Source organism: Physeter macrocephalus, chromosome 9 (genome assembly GCF_002837175.3).
Source record: "Physeter macrocephalus isolate SW-GA chromosome 9, ASM283717v5, whole genome shotgun sequence".
Taxonomy (NCBI): domain Eukaryota; kingdom Metazoa; phylum Chordata; class Mammalia; order Artiodactyla; family Physeteridae; genus Physeter; species Physeter macrocephalus.
The window spans coordinates 2,126,411-2,143,394 of NC_041222.1; the positions used below are offsets into that span (position 1 = coordinate 2,126,411).

General features: G+C 36.2%; 1 protein-coding gene and 1 non-coding gene across 3 annotated transcripts in view; one reads left to right on the forward strand and one right to left on the reverse strand.

Moving 5' to 3' along the window:
- Positions 1-14,130, forward strand: part of PPP6C (protein phosphatase 6 catalytic subunit) — a 35,256-nt gene extending 21,126 nt beyond the window's left edge. The window contains exons 1-7 of one of the 2 annotated variants that reach the window (XM_028493523.2): positions 6,518-6,668; positions 6,770-6,816; positions 7,136-7,201; positions 8,234-8,375; positions 11,944-12,023; positions 12,206-12,415; positions 13,334-14,130. In XM_028493523.2, the coding sequence (XP_028349324.1) occupies positions 7,199-7,201; positions 8,234-8,375; positions 11,944-12,023; positions 12,206-12,415; positions 13,334-13,582 (684 nt within the window). In that variant the 5' untranslated portion in view covers positions 6,518-6,668; positions 6,770-6,816; positions 7,136-7,198 and the 3' untranslated portion in view covers positions 13,583-14,130. Of the gene's footprint in view, positions 1-1,224; positions 1,321-6,517; positions 6,669-6,769; positions 6,817-7,135; positions 7,202-8,233; positions 8,376-11,943; positions 12,024-12,205; positions 12,416-13,333 lie in introns of those variants that run through there. The other variant, XM_007117643.3, reaches the window with a different exon arrangement.
- On the reverse strand, positions 11,799-11,870 carry TRNAK-UUU (transfer RNA lysine (anticodon UUU)). The gene has a single exon. It is a non-coding gene; the product is annotated as a tRNA-Lys (tRNA).
- Positions 14,131-16,984: the final 2,854 nt, after the last annotated feature.

The following is a 16,984-nucleotide window of genomic DNA, read 5'->3' on the forward strand; positions in this document are numbered from 1 at the left end:
GCCATGGCTCACGGGCCCAGCCGCTCCGCGGCATGTGGGATCTTCCCGGACCGGGGCATGAACCCGTGTCCCTTGCATCGGCAGGCCGACTCTCAACCACTGCGCCACCAGGGAAGCCCTAGAGTTCTTTTTAAAAGGTAGAGTGACTCTTAAATTTTAGATTTACATTTTGTGATTAATTTTGTTAACCTTTCTATTTTGAGATAATTGTAGATTTATATGCAATTGTAAGAAATAATACCAAGTGATCCCAGGTACCCTTCACCCAGTTTTCTCTAGTAGTAACGTCTTGTGGAACAAATACCACAACCAGGATATTGACATTGATACACTCCACGATCTTGTTCATAATTCTCCAGTTTTACTTGTACTCATTTGTGTGTGTATTTAGTTTTATGCAGTATTGTTATAGCTGTAGTCTCATGTATCTAATACCATATTTATGATACAGACAGTTCCATCATCCCAAGGAGTCCACATGTTGTCCTTTTTATAACCATACGGATTTCCCTCCTGCTGCCCCTACCTCCTAGACCCTTGGCAATCACTAATCTGGTCTCCATTTCTATAAATTTTTTATTTCAAGAATGTTATATAAATGGAATCATACAGTATATAACCTTTTGGGATAGGGTTTTTTTTTTCTCCCCAGTCAGCATAAATCCCTTGAAATTTATACAGATTGTCATGTGTCAATAGTTTGTTTTTTATTGCTGAATAGTATTCCATGGTGTGAATGTACCATAATTTAACTATTCACTGTTGAAGGACAACTGATTTATTTCCAGTTTTTGGCTCTTATGAATTAAGCTTCTATGGACATTTGTGTACAGGTTTTTATGTGATCATAAATTTTCATTGCCAAGAATGCAGTTGCTGGTTCATATTTGGTAAGTGCGTGGTTTGCAATGTAAAAATTAGCAGATAAAAACATTTTCCTGTTAAAATTATTGACTTTTACATTTTTTTGTTGAAAAACATCATTTTACAGTTCCTTGCAAAGCTCTCAGTCTTCTAGAACCTATTACCTGTATAGCCAGGGAGTTTGCATTTTGGAATAGGCATTGTGAGAGGAAGGTAAAAGCTGACAAAAATTGAATCCCAGAATCATCATAGTTTCCTTTCCTGTGAAACAATACACGGATTAGTTCTTGTCTTTTTTGCATTTGGTCTTTAGTTTTAATATTGTAATAAAAGGTTGCATTTTATTTTCTCTTCTTACAGCGGCTATGTGACTATGTTTGTGACCTCCTCTTGGAAGAGTCAAATGTCCAGCCAGTATCAACACCAGTAACAGTGTGTGGAGACATACATGGACAGGTAAAATTTTATGAGGAGATTTTTAACTTTTGCACTGTCTGTCCATAGTCCATGTCTGTTTCCAGTTGTGCTGCAAAATATTAAAGAAAAAAAAAAAAAGCTGGTGGTTGGCTAGGGTGCCTCAGTCCGTGTGACATTAATGATTCCTGGTTACTGTTAAAGTGAATAAAAGCAGTGGTCAAATTATTCATGGACTTTGTTGAAATCATACTTAGAAAGTGAAGAGTAAAGCATTATTGCTCTGTGGACAGGGGGAGATATAAAATACAAATTTGGACTGCTCATAGTTATTATGATTGATAGGAGATGCTTTGGTATTAGGCACTAATTTTCTATTCATTCTGTTCATTTCTGTTCTATTCACTTAATGTCATATTTTATTGAAAATTTATCATTTCCATAGTGGGAATGAGAATAGCAGCAGTTCAGAAAGATAAAATTATTGGTGCATGATTTTACAGCAAGTCAGTGCTAGAATGGGATGAGGAAGACAGTTCATTTTTTCATCTGCTGGGGTTTTATGTGTTTGTTTTTTTTATTTTTGTATTTTTATTTATTTATTTATTTATTTTTGGGGTACGCGGGCCTCTCACTGTTGTGGCCTCTCCCGTGGCGGAGCACAGGCTCCGGACGCGCAGGCCCAGCGGCCATGGCCCACAGGCCCAGCCGCTCCGTGGCATGCATGATCCTTCCGGACCGGGGCACGAACCCGCGTCCCCCACATCGGCAGGCGGACCCTCAACCACTGCGCCACCAGGGAAGCCCCTATGTGTTTGTTTTTAAGAGTTTCAGAGCATTGACAGGAGGGGTACACTTCATCTTTAGACTCTTAATGTCAGTGTTTAGCCTAGTTAGAAAACTGTGTATTTGTGGTTTTTTCTTTTTTACTGGGAAATGAAAGCTGAACAGAACACTCATAGCCTGCTCTGTGCATGCAATGGAGTTGGGGCTATAAGACATAATATTTGTGAACAACATAGTGTTTATGAATTCCTACAGGACCTTAACTATGACTGCCGAAAGGAGCAGAAATATGTGTAGCTTGGTTGTGATTGAGGGCTGCTCCATGAGTAAAGTTCTAATTTTTTTTTTCTTTTAATTTGGCTGCCCTGGGTCTCCGTTGCGGCACGCAGGCCCTTCGTTGCCGGCTTCTCTGTAGTTGTGGCACTAGGGCTCTAGAGTGCGCAGGTTCAGTAGTTGCGGCATGCAGGCTTAGTTGCCCCATGGCATGTGGGATCTTAGTTCCCCGACCAGGGATCGAACTCACGTCCCCTGCACTGGAAGGTGGACTCTCAGTCACTGGACCAGCAGGGAAGTCCCGTAAAGTTCTTTTTTGACTACTTAGCTCTTTTCTTTTTGGTTTTTCAGTCTGTTCTCTGGATGTGTGAGGTTATAATAAATGACATCTGCATGTTATCAGCTTCTAAATAGAAGCCCCCACTATGTCATATTTAATCTGTTAAAATTGTAGTTCTCTAAAGTAGACCTTAGGAGTTCTTAATTTCCATGTAACTTCTCTCCAAAAGTATAATAAATATTTGTATTTTGCTAACATAAAGGATATTAATATAAGCAGTGCCTTAACATATTTCTAAAAGCTGGAATAAACCAAGTAATGCTTTCCCTTGATTATAATATTAAAATTGAGGGGTTACCTGTGTTATCAAGGACTTTTTTTTTTTATTGGCCGCAGCACGAGGCTTGTGGGATCTTAGTTCCCGACCAGGGATCGAACCCGTGCCCTTCGCAGTGAAAGTGCAGAGTCCTAACTACTGAACTGCCAGGGAATTCCCCAAGACTTTTCAATAATATGAATTATAGTCATAATCAGAGGTCAGGAAGTTAGAGACAACTTCAAACTGCTAAAATTAATTCAGATAATAAATTTGCACTTCTACTGATATATATACCTTCAGTCAAATGTACAATTCTTGCTTTCATTTATCTTGTGTTTTGACGTTAATAATGTACTTTTTCACATATTGCATGTCAGGTTTTTTTTTTAAGGTTCCTATGAGGTAGGATTTTGTAGAGAAGGAAACTGAGTTGAAAGATTGAGGAGTAAACCCAAATTCGCACAGCTACTAAGGGACAGAGCTGAGATTTGAAACTCATTTGGGTGCCCGATAGCCAATGTTATTTATTTATTTATTTTTTGGCTACACGGCTTGTGGGATCTCACTTCCCCGACCAGGGATTGAACCTGGGCCACATCAGTGAAAGCCTGGAATCCTAACCACTAGGCCCTCAGGGAACTCCCAGCCCATGTTATTTTAAGACTATCACCAAATTGAGCCGTGTTTCTCTTGTACTTGACCCTTTAAAACAGTTGCTCATCAGGGGCTTCCCTGGTAGCGCAGTGGTTGAGAGTCCGCCTGCCGATGCAGGGGACACGGGTTTGTGCCCCGGTCCAGGAAGATCCCACATGCCGCGGAGCGGCTAGGCCCGTGAGCCATGGCCGCTGAGCCTGCGCGTCCGGAGCCTGTGCTCCGCAACGGGAGAGGCCACAACAAACAATTGCTCATCAAAAGCATGGGACTTCAGGAGCTTCTAAATGTATGCAGACTAGTCAAATGTAAGGTGTATCTTTTGGGACTTGTACAGTTGTCTTCCCCCCCTTGGGCTAGTTTTGGAATTGCAGGATTGGTTTATGAGTATAAATAAACTCATAAGAAATGTTGACAAGCATACGGTTGCTGAGAAGCATTGAAACAGCATAATCTAGTGAGGAGATTGTAGACTTCAGTGTCAGACAGAGCTTGGTTTAAGTTAAGTCCTGCTTGGGTACATAACAGCTGTTTAAGAAGCCATTTCAGCTAGCTCTTCAGTTCTTTAAATATGGCCTGTGGATCCTTGAGGGTCTATAAGATGGCGCAGAATGAACTGAGGGTAAAACTGTTGGTGCCTCAGCATGAATCAAGGGAGTGTCACCAGCCTATGCTGGTTGTCATTGTATTCTTCACCAGCATGCATGCATGTACAGTAAAATAAAATGCCAGTATCACTTAAGAATGTCCTTGATGAAGCAGTAATATTAATTGGCACTCTTAACCCCTCAGTAGATACATCTTTTGAGTAGTCCCTGAGATGAAATAGGAAGTATGCATAAAGCACATCTACTGCATATCAAAGAAAAATGGTTTGCTCAAAAGAAAAGTACTTGTGCAGTTCTTTGCATCTCCTGCTGAAATAGCCTCTTTTTTTTTAATGAAACGCTGTTTTTACTTGAGAGAATGAATGACAAACTACAGGTATTTGGCAACTGTTTTGCAAAAGTGAACGAAGTGAGCCAGTCACTTCAAGGAAAACGATTGACGTTATTTGTTGCTGATGACAGAATTTGAGTTTTCAAGTGAAATATTGGAATTTTAGAAAATTTGAGTTTACCACCATGAGGCTACTAGCTTCTGATACTTAAAAGACTTTTCTGATGAGGTGAGTGATTAAATTAACAAATTTTTTTTGATGATGCATAAAGAAATGTCATTTCCATTTTCCAAATAACCAGTGTGTTACCCACTCAAAGTGTTAACCAACTTATCTAACAGAGTTTGAGAAGAGACCAATTGTCAAGTTTTGATGTATTAAAAGAAGAATATGCACCATTATCTCTAAAGGTTATTAAAATTCTCCTCCCTTTTGTAACACATAGCTGTATGAAGGTATGTGTTAACACTTTAAATTTCTAATATGGTTAATACTGATTCATATAACGTATAAACAAAAGCTTTTTGGGGACCTGTAATTTTTAAGACTATGAGTGGGCCCTGAAACCAGAAAGTTTAAAAACTGCTGAGTTAGCCAACTATTTCCTTGCCTCTAATAATGGAATAAAATCCACTTCTCGGGATTGGTTTTGTTTTAAAATGAGAACATTTACAGAGTGTGTGTGATATGAAAAACATACAATAGATGGTAGAAATTATTTGTGAAATAATGAGATGGGCTTCCAGTAATGTATGACAAGGTTAATTGCATATGTTTTCAGTAAATATTTATTATATTAAAGAATTTTGGAAAAAATTACCAATATGGAGTAGGAACTATGGGTCCCCAAAGCAGAATTTTTGATCCATTAAATATATATGAGTTAAATGGAAACTTACAAAGCTTTTATTCAAGAATATGTTTCTGCAGACATCAGTAGTAAAGTCTAAGGACACTCACTCTTTCACCACACTTTTTTTTTTTTACCACACTTTTATAGAAGCAGTTGTTTCATAAAACTTTTTAATGTTTCCTTCCTGACTTTGAGTGTGTACATACTCAATTTTTACATAACAAAATTGTATAGTTATATTAGAGGTATAGTTTTGTGTTCCATTCTTTTCCCTAGTCATTTTCCCACTTTGCTACATAGTTTCCATTGTAATCATTATTTATGACTGCCTAAGGTCCAGGTCTTTGAATTGGTAGATCATACTTTATTAATATTCCCTTACGTTAGTCATGAAGGTTGTTTCTTCTGTTATTAGAAATGCTATGATGCATTTTCTTTATGTTATACAGCTTTTTTTTTTTTTTTTTGCCTTTAGGATATAGTCACAGAAGTGGAGTTACTAGGCCAAAGTAACACAAACACATATATGTATATGTGTATATATATACACTGAAAGTATATTTAGATATATGTACTTATTTTTTATTGCTCATATTGTGTGTGATTGTATTTATACATATATGATATATGATATACATACACACATCATATATATATCTGTGCGGTGGGAAGTGAGAAGTATATTCCTTCACATGAAGGGATTCCACTTAGTAGAAATGGACAGCATATATTTTGAACAAATAATAGTCTACCAGTTGACTGAGACTGAATTTGTTTCATTTGTTTGCTTGCTAATTTTAAGAAGATAAGAAAATTTTATTTTAAACTTTCTAAAGTTTTTTTTTTTAAGCAAGTGACAACTCTTCAGACTTATGAAACATTGCTACAAAGGGTAGTACTTTATTTCAGTAGTTAATCTTTAAATTTCAGTTTTGTTCACTATGACTAAGATTTCTGTACTGTTTTAAGTGTTAGAAATTTAAGTAGTAATACTACTTTCAAGTGTAAAAGATAGATGTGAAGGAAATTATTGGTTGTAGTTGGTATGGTATATTATAGTCAGTTCCTTGAATCTAAAATCCTTTTTCAGAAAAACTGTGACTTTAGGAAGTAGGATTAGGATAATCGAGTTGACTGAAGTTATCAAACGCACATTTTTTGTCAGTTAAATTTTCGGTCAAGTAGAATATGATGCAATATACTATTCTTTTTTCTACTGATTATTGAGAAGACTCTCCACAGCTATAGAAGCTGAGGGTACACATCTTCCAAAGTAGAGTGTAAGAAGGTAGGTTGATCTGCTCTTTACGATACTACGAAGTGTCATGTAAACTCATTCTTCGAAAGAAATTCTTATCCACTTGTTTCCTTATCTTTTGTCTCTTTAAGATAGATGCTGAAGGTGGGGCAAGGTGATTGGTTTAGCTTATTGACAGGTAACTGATAAATGATTTCAAATTCTCAAGTGATAGATGGGGAGAAGTATGAAAGAAATTTGAAAGGGGGCTGCCTGTAACATTAATGACTTAGGAATGACTTTAGTGATAACTGAGCTTCATTTTAGTGCTTTTTTTTATTTTTTAAGGCTTGGGAGCTGTGTGCTTGGCAGTTTAGTTTGCACTTTATTTCTTTGTATAAATGTAAATATTTGAAGTTCTCTTAATTAACTGCTTCTTTACACAGTTTGGCCTCAGTTTTATTATTTTACTCCTTCACAGGAATTTGTAATCAGCATATATTGCCTTTCTTTTATAGTTTTATGACCTTTGTGAACTATTCAGAACTGGAGGTCAGGTTCCTGACACAAACTACATATTTATGGTATGTAAACACCAGTGATATCAAGTACTTATTTTAAATGGAAGGGATCTGACTTACTACATGTAAATTATATAGTAATTTCGTTGGCATGTGACAATCACTATTTAAATATATGAAAAGGTGATTCTATGCTTTTCTACATTTTGCTGTGTCCTCTTGTTGAGAATAATTGCTTTTGCAAACTGCTGTATACACAGGACTGGGTTGTAGCCCTCAGTAATGGTTAGGCCGAAAAATAGCCCAGAACCACAGGTTTAAGGCATAAATCTTCAGTTTACTGTTATTTTATCAGATTTTTTTTGTGCATTCATTTTCATCTGTTACTAATTTGTGGATTGATTAATATACACATATACATATTTGCTGTTAAGGTAGATATTTGCTTTCTTTTTGTAATATAATGTTACTGTTGAACCTTTTCTGACTCCTTCTGTTATTTTCCTTCCTTCTGAAAATTTCTGGGTCACTTTTCTAATCTTTTAGCTGTTTTCCTATTGGTCTAATATTGGCCCACGTAAAACATAAATGGGAAGTGTAAATAGTATATTCTCATATGCAGTTGTTAAATACAAAGCTAAATGTAGAATACTGTTATAATTATGGTAATTGCTTTTACAAAAAAACTATTTTCTTCAAGTTGACAGCTCTTTTGATACAGTTAAAAAGATTTTTGAAATTCATCTAAAGTTTTTTGATTCACACATGATCTTTTAGAAACATTTATTAATGTAGGTAACAGAGAATTGAAAAAATGGTGGTTTTGCAGGGAAAATCCTTGAGAGAATTGCACAGCAGGTTCCTGTAGGCTCCTGTAGGCTCCTGTAGCATAAGACTAGCACAAACATTTAGTAGGAACAGCTTATTTATTTCCATTTGATTTTTTGTTAAAACCCAATTTCCAAATAATTCAATGTGTAACTCTTCATTTTTGTTATTTTGGGCTGTGTCTCTTGAGTTTGTGCCCTTTGGTATAATTTTTAAAAAATATTGTTGCTATTGTATTGTTTGTAACTGTAAATTTTTACTTTACAGGGTGATTTTGTAGACAGAGGTTACTATAGTTTGGAGACCTTCACTTACCTTCTTGCACTAAAGGCTAAATGGCCTGATCGTATTACACTTTTGCGAGGAAATCATGAGAGTAGACAGATTACACAGGTGTATGGATTTTATGGTAAGACCTTCTATTTCTCTGATTCTGAATATTGATTTATCTTCCTCTTTGGGAAAAAAAGCCACACAAGTCATACATGTGCTTTTCATAGTAAAATTAGAAAATACAGATAATCTTTTTCCACTTTCTCACCTTTAACTCCTTTTCTTCCCTCAATCAGTTGAAAATCTGACTGATATGTAGAGAGAACCATTCTTTTTTTTTTTAATTGAAGTATAGTTGATTTACAATATTATATTAGTTTCAGATGTACAACATAGTGATTCAGTATTTTTACAGATTATACTCCTTTTAAAGTTATTATAAAATATTAGCTATAGTCCCTGTGTTGTACAGTATATCCTTGTAGCTTATTATTTTATACATAGTAGTCTGAGAGAGCCATTTTTAACTTTTTGGTGTATGTCTTTCTAGATCAGTGCCTCATAGCGTAGTCCTCAGTTTATCTCACTGTAATCATTTGGGATGCTTGTTAAAAATGTAGATTGCTAGGCCCCACTTTTGGGATGGGACCTTAGAATCTGCTGAAGGGGAATGTTTTGCACACTCAGTTTGAGAACCTATTCTATATATATGTGTGTGTGTGTGTGTTTATACATATGTGTGTACACACACCCCAAGCTAAAATGGGATCATACTTGTTTTTTAATATTGTGACCAGCCTTTTCACTTCATTGATGTTATTTTATAGCTGCACTGTATTATACTGTATGGATGTACTGTAAATCTGTGTGCTTTCTCCAGAGAATACTAGGACCTCAGGTCATAAATAGAATGCAGCCATTAAAAGCAAAATAGCTACTTCTATAAAATTTTTATATGGTTGAAAGTTTTTCAAAATGAGGTTAGGAAGCTCTTTGAAGGAGGTAGATAGCAGAACTGTAGAGATTATTATTCTTATTATTATTATCTATCTGTCTACTTATTTTTGGCTGCATTGGGTCTTCGTTGCTGCGCGCGGGCTTTCTCTAGTTGTGGCGAGCGAGGGCTACTCTTCGTTGCGGTGCGCGGGCTTCTCATTGCAGTGGCTGCTCTTGTTGCAGAGCACAGGCTCTAGGCACGTGGGCTTCAGTAGTTGTGGCACACGGGCTTCAGTAGTTGTGGTTCGCGGGCTCTAGAGCGCAGGCTTAGTAGTTGTGGTGCCCGGGCTTAGTTGTTCCGCGCATGTGGAATCCTCCCGGACCAGGGCTCGAACCTGTGTCCCCTGTATTGGCAGACGGATTCTTAACTACTGAGCCACGAGGGAAGCCCTGTTGAGATTATTAATAAGAATTTTCCTTGAGCACAATTAAGGCAGATATTGAGAGATTTAAAAATATTAATCTCATAACCCTTTAGTTTTTAGACTTTATATTTTGAATTATCTTCTGTCATTATAAAGATAAGCTGAACTCAAAGATAAGCTGAACTCTCTTACTCCTGATTTTGTCAGCCATTATCAATTATTAAATTGAGAAATTTTGACAACATATTGTTATCTATTTATTTATTTATTTTTGGCTGCACCACGTGTCTTGTGGGATCTCAGTTCCCCGATCAGGGATTGAACCCGGGCCACAGCAGTGAAAGCCCCAAATCCTAACCACTAGGTCACCAGGAAACTCCCTGACAATTTATTGTTGATATAACTGTTAATAGGAATTGAAAAGTTAGATGGCTAATATTTATCTCCTTTCTACAAGCTACTTCAGATTTTCATTCACAAAATGCCAAATATCATTTGGAATAAAAAGTGTTTGATTCTTTTGCAAAATAATCAGTATTTTGGATAATACATTATGTGGTGTTAGCTCAGTGAGAGCAACTGGCTCCAACTGTGTATGATTATTGTTACATATATAATTACATCCCAGAATTTGACCAACATTATCAGTGTAGGGCAAAAGAGATAAAATGGGGAGAGGAAGGAAGACATTTTAATCAAGATGCCTTGACCGAAGAAAATGACAACAGCACGACATCTAGTATTGAATTTTTTTCATCCCAAGCTATGCTCTAGTGTTCATCTGTGGTTTTGTTTGATAAGAGGAAGCCCATCTGCTCCTCAGGAGGGAGACAGTTTTAGTCATCATGGAACTTAACATTGATTTTAAAGTAGTAAAAATGTCTATATATAGCTATTATATTGGGCCTTCATTTCACACTGATAAACATATGGTTAGCAGTTATTATGAACCAAGTGCTTTGCTTACGTGTTAAGGTGAAAAATTTACAAGATTCCTACTGGTAAACTGAGCTCAATGTTAGAGCTGTCTCATGAGACGTTTACAGTAAGGACCCTGCCTCACGTAGAGATATAATTTAGAAAATTATAAGGATTGACCATACCCCACAATCTTATATCCTGTATCATTTTCAGCTGTACTTAGGGTAATTAGTGATACGTCCATTTTTTTTCGAAATGAATGAAGAAGCCAAAGAGCAGAACTTCCATGGTATTAACTGAGAGAAGAGATAATGTACCCTATTAACTGTTGTCGACAGCAGAGAGAATGTTCAGCTGAGAATATGTAAGAACTGATTGGCAGTTTGTCCTTAGCGATGACTACAGAGGTACTTACTGGAACTCAAGTATGTAGTTGCACAATTTGCAGAAAATCTCAGAAGAGGCAACCTAGGCCTGAAAAATGTTGAAATGGGAATTATCCATGCTCCTCTAATTTGTTTGATTATCCTGCTACAATAAGGTAGTCACATTAAATACATTACTCTGTTTGATAGAATTGCCCAGTATTTTTTTTTTTAAGTTTATTTATTTATTTATTTGGCCTGCGGGGCCCCACTTCCCCAACCAGGGATGGAACCTGTTCCCTCAGCAGTGAAAGCGTGGAGTCCCAACCACCGGACCACCAGGAAATTCCCCCCGTATTAATAGTAAGACAAAAGCTTTTGCTTTGGGTTATGTGAAATTAATATTTAGCTCTTCTTGATTATAGCATTTTGACTAATAATTTCAGCTGGTTCTTTTTTTTTTTTTTTTTTTTTTTTTTTTTGTGGTTCGCGGGCCTCTCACTGTTGTGGTCTCTCCCGTTGCGGAGCACAGGCTCTGGACGCACAGGCTCAGTGGCCATGGCTCACGGGCCCAGTCGCTCCGCGGCATGTGGGATCTTCCCGGACCGGGACACAAACCCGTGTCCCCTGCATCAGCAGGTGGATTCTCAACCACTGCGCCACCAGGGAAGCCCTCAGCTGGTTCTTAGAGCCACTTTTGGAATGAAAAGCAGGACCACATTCTTAGACTAGTTAGACACTAGTCTCCTTCTGGTTCTACATGGAGGACCTACTAGGGCTAACTATGTATCATAACTTGCCATCCTAGTTTAAGCAAATTTCTGTTGTCCCAGTATTAGATGTATTCTTTACTTATTTTATTTATTTATTTATTTATTTTTTGGCTGCACCTCATGGCTTGCAGGATCTTAGTTCCCTGACCAGGGATTGAACCCGGGCCACGGCAGTAAAAGCGCTGAGTCCTAACCACTGGACCACCAGGGAACTCCCTTGTATTCCTTAGTTTTATCAGCAGATTCAGAACTTCATTAATGAGAACTCTTTGTTTCTCTCATAGATGAGTGCCAAACCAAATACGGAAACGCTAATGCCTGGAGATACTGTACCAAAGTTTTTGACATGCTCACAGTAGCAGCTGTAAGTTTATGTAAATCTTTTTTTAAAAAAAGCTCAAGTATTTTCCTGCCAGTATCACTTTGCATATTTTTATCTAATTGCCATTTCAGTTATATTGCTATCATTAGCACTCACTGATGGATTTAGATGTATGACTGAGTTTATTATTATATGTTCAACTATTTGTTTTCCTTTTTTGCTAGTTAATAGATGAGCAGATTTTGTGTGTTCATGGTGGTTTATCTCCTGATATCAAAACACTGGATCAAATTCGAACCATTGAACGGAATCAGGAAATTCCTCATAAAGGAGCATTTTGTGATCTGGTTTGGTCAGATCCTGAAGATGTGGATACTTGGGCAATCAGTCCCCGAGGAGCAGGTTGGCTTTTTGGTGCAAAGGTCACAAATGAGGTAAAGCCAGCATTTTCGGAAAAGTGGTTTGTTGGTTGCTAATGGACTACATAAAGAACTATGGTGGCTATAGATACCAAACTTCTAGTCTAGTTTACTCAAACTGTGGTGGCTATGGATATCAGATTTCTTGTCTAGTTTATCCTGTATGTCTTTCCTTAATGGTTAAATGAGGTCACGTAATAAAAGCACCTCCTTTAGCATCCATTGGTACTATGTGTAAAATAAATGTACCGTTTCTTTCAAACATTGCAATTAAGTAATGAGATAACAAGGGCAAGATAGGCAACTTTTTAATATATATATTTCTTTGTATATATATTTTTAATTGAGATATAATTGACATATAACATTGTATTAGTTTTATGTATACAACATAATGATTTGACATATGTATTTATTGTGAATAAGCAATATTTTTGAGGTTAACTGCTTTCAGTTAAAAATATATATACACACACAGACACACCACAGGGTGAAGTAATCCAGCATAATGAAGTCAGAGAGCTAGATTTATCCTGTCTGAGCCTCTGGTTCCTGAAGTTGCAAGAGAAGGATAATAAATCTCTTTCAGAATTTTGTAAGAACCATACTGAAGCCTCAGTAAATGATAGATATTGATAGTAATATATTTATTATTAAACCATAAAAACTTTGTTTCATATCTGATAGCACTTACAGAATGCTTTTCTTTCAGAAACTTCTAACTATTTATGTTACTATGATTTCTATAACTCAGGACAAAGTGGCTCTATAACTTATGGAAATTAGTGGGGATAACTGTAGAATGGATTCTATAATCAGGAGAGCTTTAGTAATTACAGGATTTTTACTTTATTTAAATGCTTATTTTCTTATATATGTAGGTTATTTTTTTTTAATGTGCTGGATACTTAACAAAACCTTTCTAAATTGCAGTTTGTTCATATCAACAACTTAAAGCTCATCTGCAGAGCACACCAACTAGTGCATGAAGGCTATAAATTTATGTTTGATGAGAAGCTGGTAACAGTATGGTCTGCTCCTAATTACTGTTATCGTTGTGGAAATATTGCTTCGATCATGGTCTTCAAAGACGTAAATACAAGAGAACCAAAGTTATTCCGGGCAGTTCCAGATTCAGAACGTGTTATTCCTCCCAGGACAACGACGCCGTATTTCCTTTGAGGCCTTCGCCCATCCTGCTGACCCATTTTTCTGCCCTCTTACCCCAACTTCCGTGTATTACCCTCTACAATATACTTTTTATTGAGCACTTTGCTGCTGAAATGCTGCCTCTTGCCTTTTTTTTTAAATTTTAAATTATCTAAATTTATTGTTTGTTATGGTGTCTATAGCAATGTTTTTCTATCAGTTTTCTCCCCCATCCCATCCCTGCCTTGGACTCATTTGAGAAGACTTGAGAAATGTCTTAATACTCACACTGCTGCATGTAGCTCTTGCTTATTTACTGGTCTATGGGAAACGGGATGTTTCCTTTTTTAAAAAAGCCAATTGACAGAACAGACTACACTGAAATACTCCTCCTTTTGTATTATTCAGTCTTTTGTTTTAGTTCGGTAAGTTTTAAGAAATTTCAGCAGCAAAGTTGTTATTCAGTGGGCACGATGGACTGCAAATGCCTCGAGTTATGTATACCTGTCCCAGCTGTAAACTTCATTTTTCTTTGTTGGATGATATTTTAAATGGATATAAAATAAATTGGTCTAAAGGGCTGCCCTCCTTGTTGTGTTTTTAAATTTTAGTTTAAAAACTGCTACAGCTTATGACTTTGTACATTAAGATAATTGTATTGATCTTTTTTCAGATTCCTTGTATTTTTTAATAAAGTAATCTTAAATAAAACCCAAATAGGTTAAAGTGTTAGAAATTTTAAACAGTGTACATTGTTAGCTTAAAGTTATTCTTTTTTCTTTTTTCCTAATCAGAGTTCTTGACCCTTTGGTTATTAAGTTTAAAACTTCAACTGAAATTCCATACTATATATTTAAAAAAAAAATCACTAAACTGTGCCTAAAGAAATAACTGCCATATTAATGTTTTGGTTTATATCCTCTCTAGTAATAGAAAAACATTTAATACTTGTAATGCTGATGTGTTCATTTGATACCAGTTGAGTAGAATGTGATCAATCCAGTTTACAATCTATCATGAGTATCATTAAGTAAAATATATGTACTTTTCAATAGGAATCATTCTTACTGTAACACTTGACCTTAACTTTTAGAAAGTGTTCATTTTTTAACTGCAACTGGAAAGGTTGAAAAGTCAGGACTCTTGTACTTGTGAACTGTAATCTGAAGCAGATTTTTTAAATTGCAGAAAAAACCAAATTGTCCTTTTTTGTAAAGGTCTGTGATACTATGTTTCGGCTTTGTGTAAGTAATTTGAATATCCAAAGGGTTGTGATGATCATTTCTTGATATGCAACTGTCCACTTAATAAGGACAAGTGTTCCAGTGTCTCTTATGACTATGGTCATAAATGGTGCTGGAATTAACCATTTTATGAAATAGTTGGTATCCCTTTACTACTATAGTTAATTTTTGTCATTCCAGGAAATCTTTGTGAAGCCAGCCAATTAATAAAGCACTTTAGCATCTGTTCAGGTAGTTTTGAAAACCAACTGTCCCTCTTCAGGATAAGAACTTCCAGGTTACCTAAAAATGCAATAAAAATCTTTATAGTCTAAGCTTCTTGGCACATAATTTTTCATCAGGGCTTTTCTTTTATTAAGCGAGCACAATACTGTTTTGATTTTTTCCTCCAACCACACAGCTTCTTGTGTAGTTTTTAATTGTATAGCTGTAAGAAAGAAGTGGCTAAGACATTAGCTGCACACACTTGAACTGTTGGGTCAGTAGCTTTGTTTTACTGCCCTGACCCCAGTGTAATTCAGGGGGAAAGGTATTTTTATCTTACAGGGATATGTAGCTATGTATTTTACTAATTGTGAAACACTGGAAATTAATGATGCAGACAACTTGGTGTGGTCTTTGAACAGCTTTCTGCAGTATTTTTTTTTTTCTGTTACCATAAATTGTATTTAAGTGCTTTCTCTCTTCTGCTTTTAAGTTGTACCAATAAAATTGGTAACCCTCAGCCCTTCCTTCCCATTTGACACTCCTTAGCTTAGATTGATGTAGTTGTTTTAGTTACCCGTGTAATGTGACTTTTATTTTTAAGTCATGGTGTACTGCATTTGTTTGTCACTAGTTGGGCATGTGCCAATAATATTCTGTCCATTCCTTAATTGCCATCTCTGTTTTGCCTGATTTTTTTCTCTTCAACTGAATAATGGCTTTTTGCATGAAAAAAAAAGTTTTTACTTTTAGACATGTAAAGGGAAGAGAGAGTGAATGTATTGGACTCTGTAAGCCTAAAAGGAATATTTGGATCCCTCTGATAAATAAGGGCTATGTACTATATAGAGTAATCATGTGGTGGAAAATACTTGCAAGTCATAGATTTGTAGGCAGGAGGCTCTGTTATTCCCTGTATCTAGGCTGAATGTAAAATCCCTTATGTTGTATTAATGGGGGTAATAACCATTTTTATTTGCCTATGATATACTTGGTTTCTAATAAAATGTCCTAGGCTCTAGTGAGAACTGTCTACTTTTAATTGCCAATTACTCCCCTTTCCTCATTTTCCTGATATGCTCTTGGCTAGCTTTTCCTAGGTTAATGCTTTTTCCTGAAAAATCTCACAACTCTAAATGTGTTCATTTGGGTGTGATCCTAAAAAGCCTGGATCAAGAGCACATCTTTAATATGCAACCTGCATCAGCTCCTACTCTGTCCGGATGTCTAGAACTGTTGGAAGATTTTGATGTCTTAAACCCTGTGTTTCACTTTTGAAATAAGGTTTGAAATATTGTTCTTTGCATTAAGATTTATGTGTTTTTGCTTTGTAAGCCCAGCACCAGGTTTTGGAAAATGCCTGTACTGTGAAAGCAAATCCGAACTCTTTCTGAGCCTCTTTCATTGTCAGAAACAGAATTGCTCTCCATCAGCCTCCAAAAAATTGTGTATCTGGAGTCGAAGAGATTTAACAGCAAGAATCCAGATTTTTTAATGTACTTGTTTTCTAAATGCTAATGTTTGTAAAGCACCTTCAGTTCTTTGGATGAAAGGTGCTATATTCTCTCTGTAAATTAATAAAAAGATTATAGGAAGTTTGGCAAAAAATTTTATCTAATGCAGTCTGTCCCGACAAGAAGTCAGCATTTTATATAACACAATTTAAAAATTAAAAAATGCTTATTCCTTCACTTAGTTGCTTGACTAGTAAACAGAAGTGAAACTTTTCTTGTTCTGTATTTGACTCTTCAGTGTTCCAGTTCTTTAAAGGCAATATTCATTGTTACGTCCTGGATCCAGTGCCCAGAGCCCAGCTTCATGAGATCATCACAACTCTTTCAATTGTGTATTTAAACTGTGTAGTCATGCTGATGAAATATACAGTAGTAAAACACCAAAAAGAAGCATTTGGAAAGTCCTCTAGCATGAAACCAAACACAGTAGATGCTTGGAGAAGGACCCTATTCCCCTCTTACTAGTTTTCTTT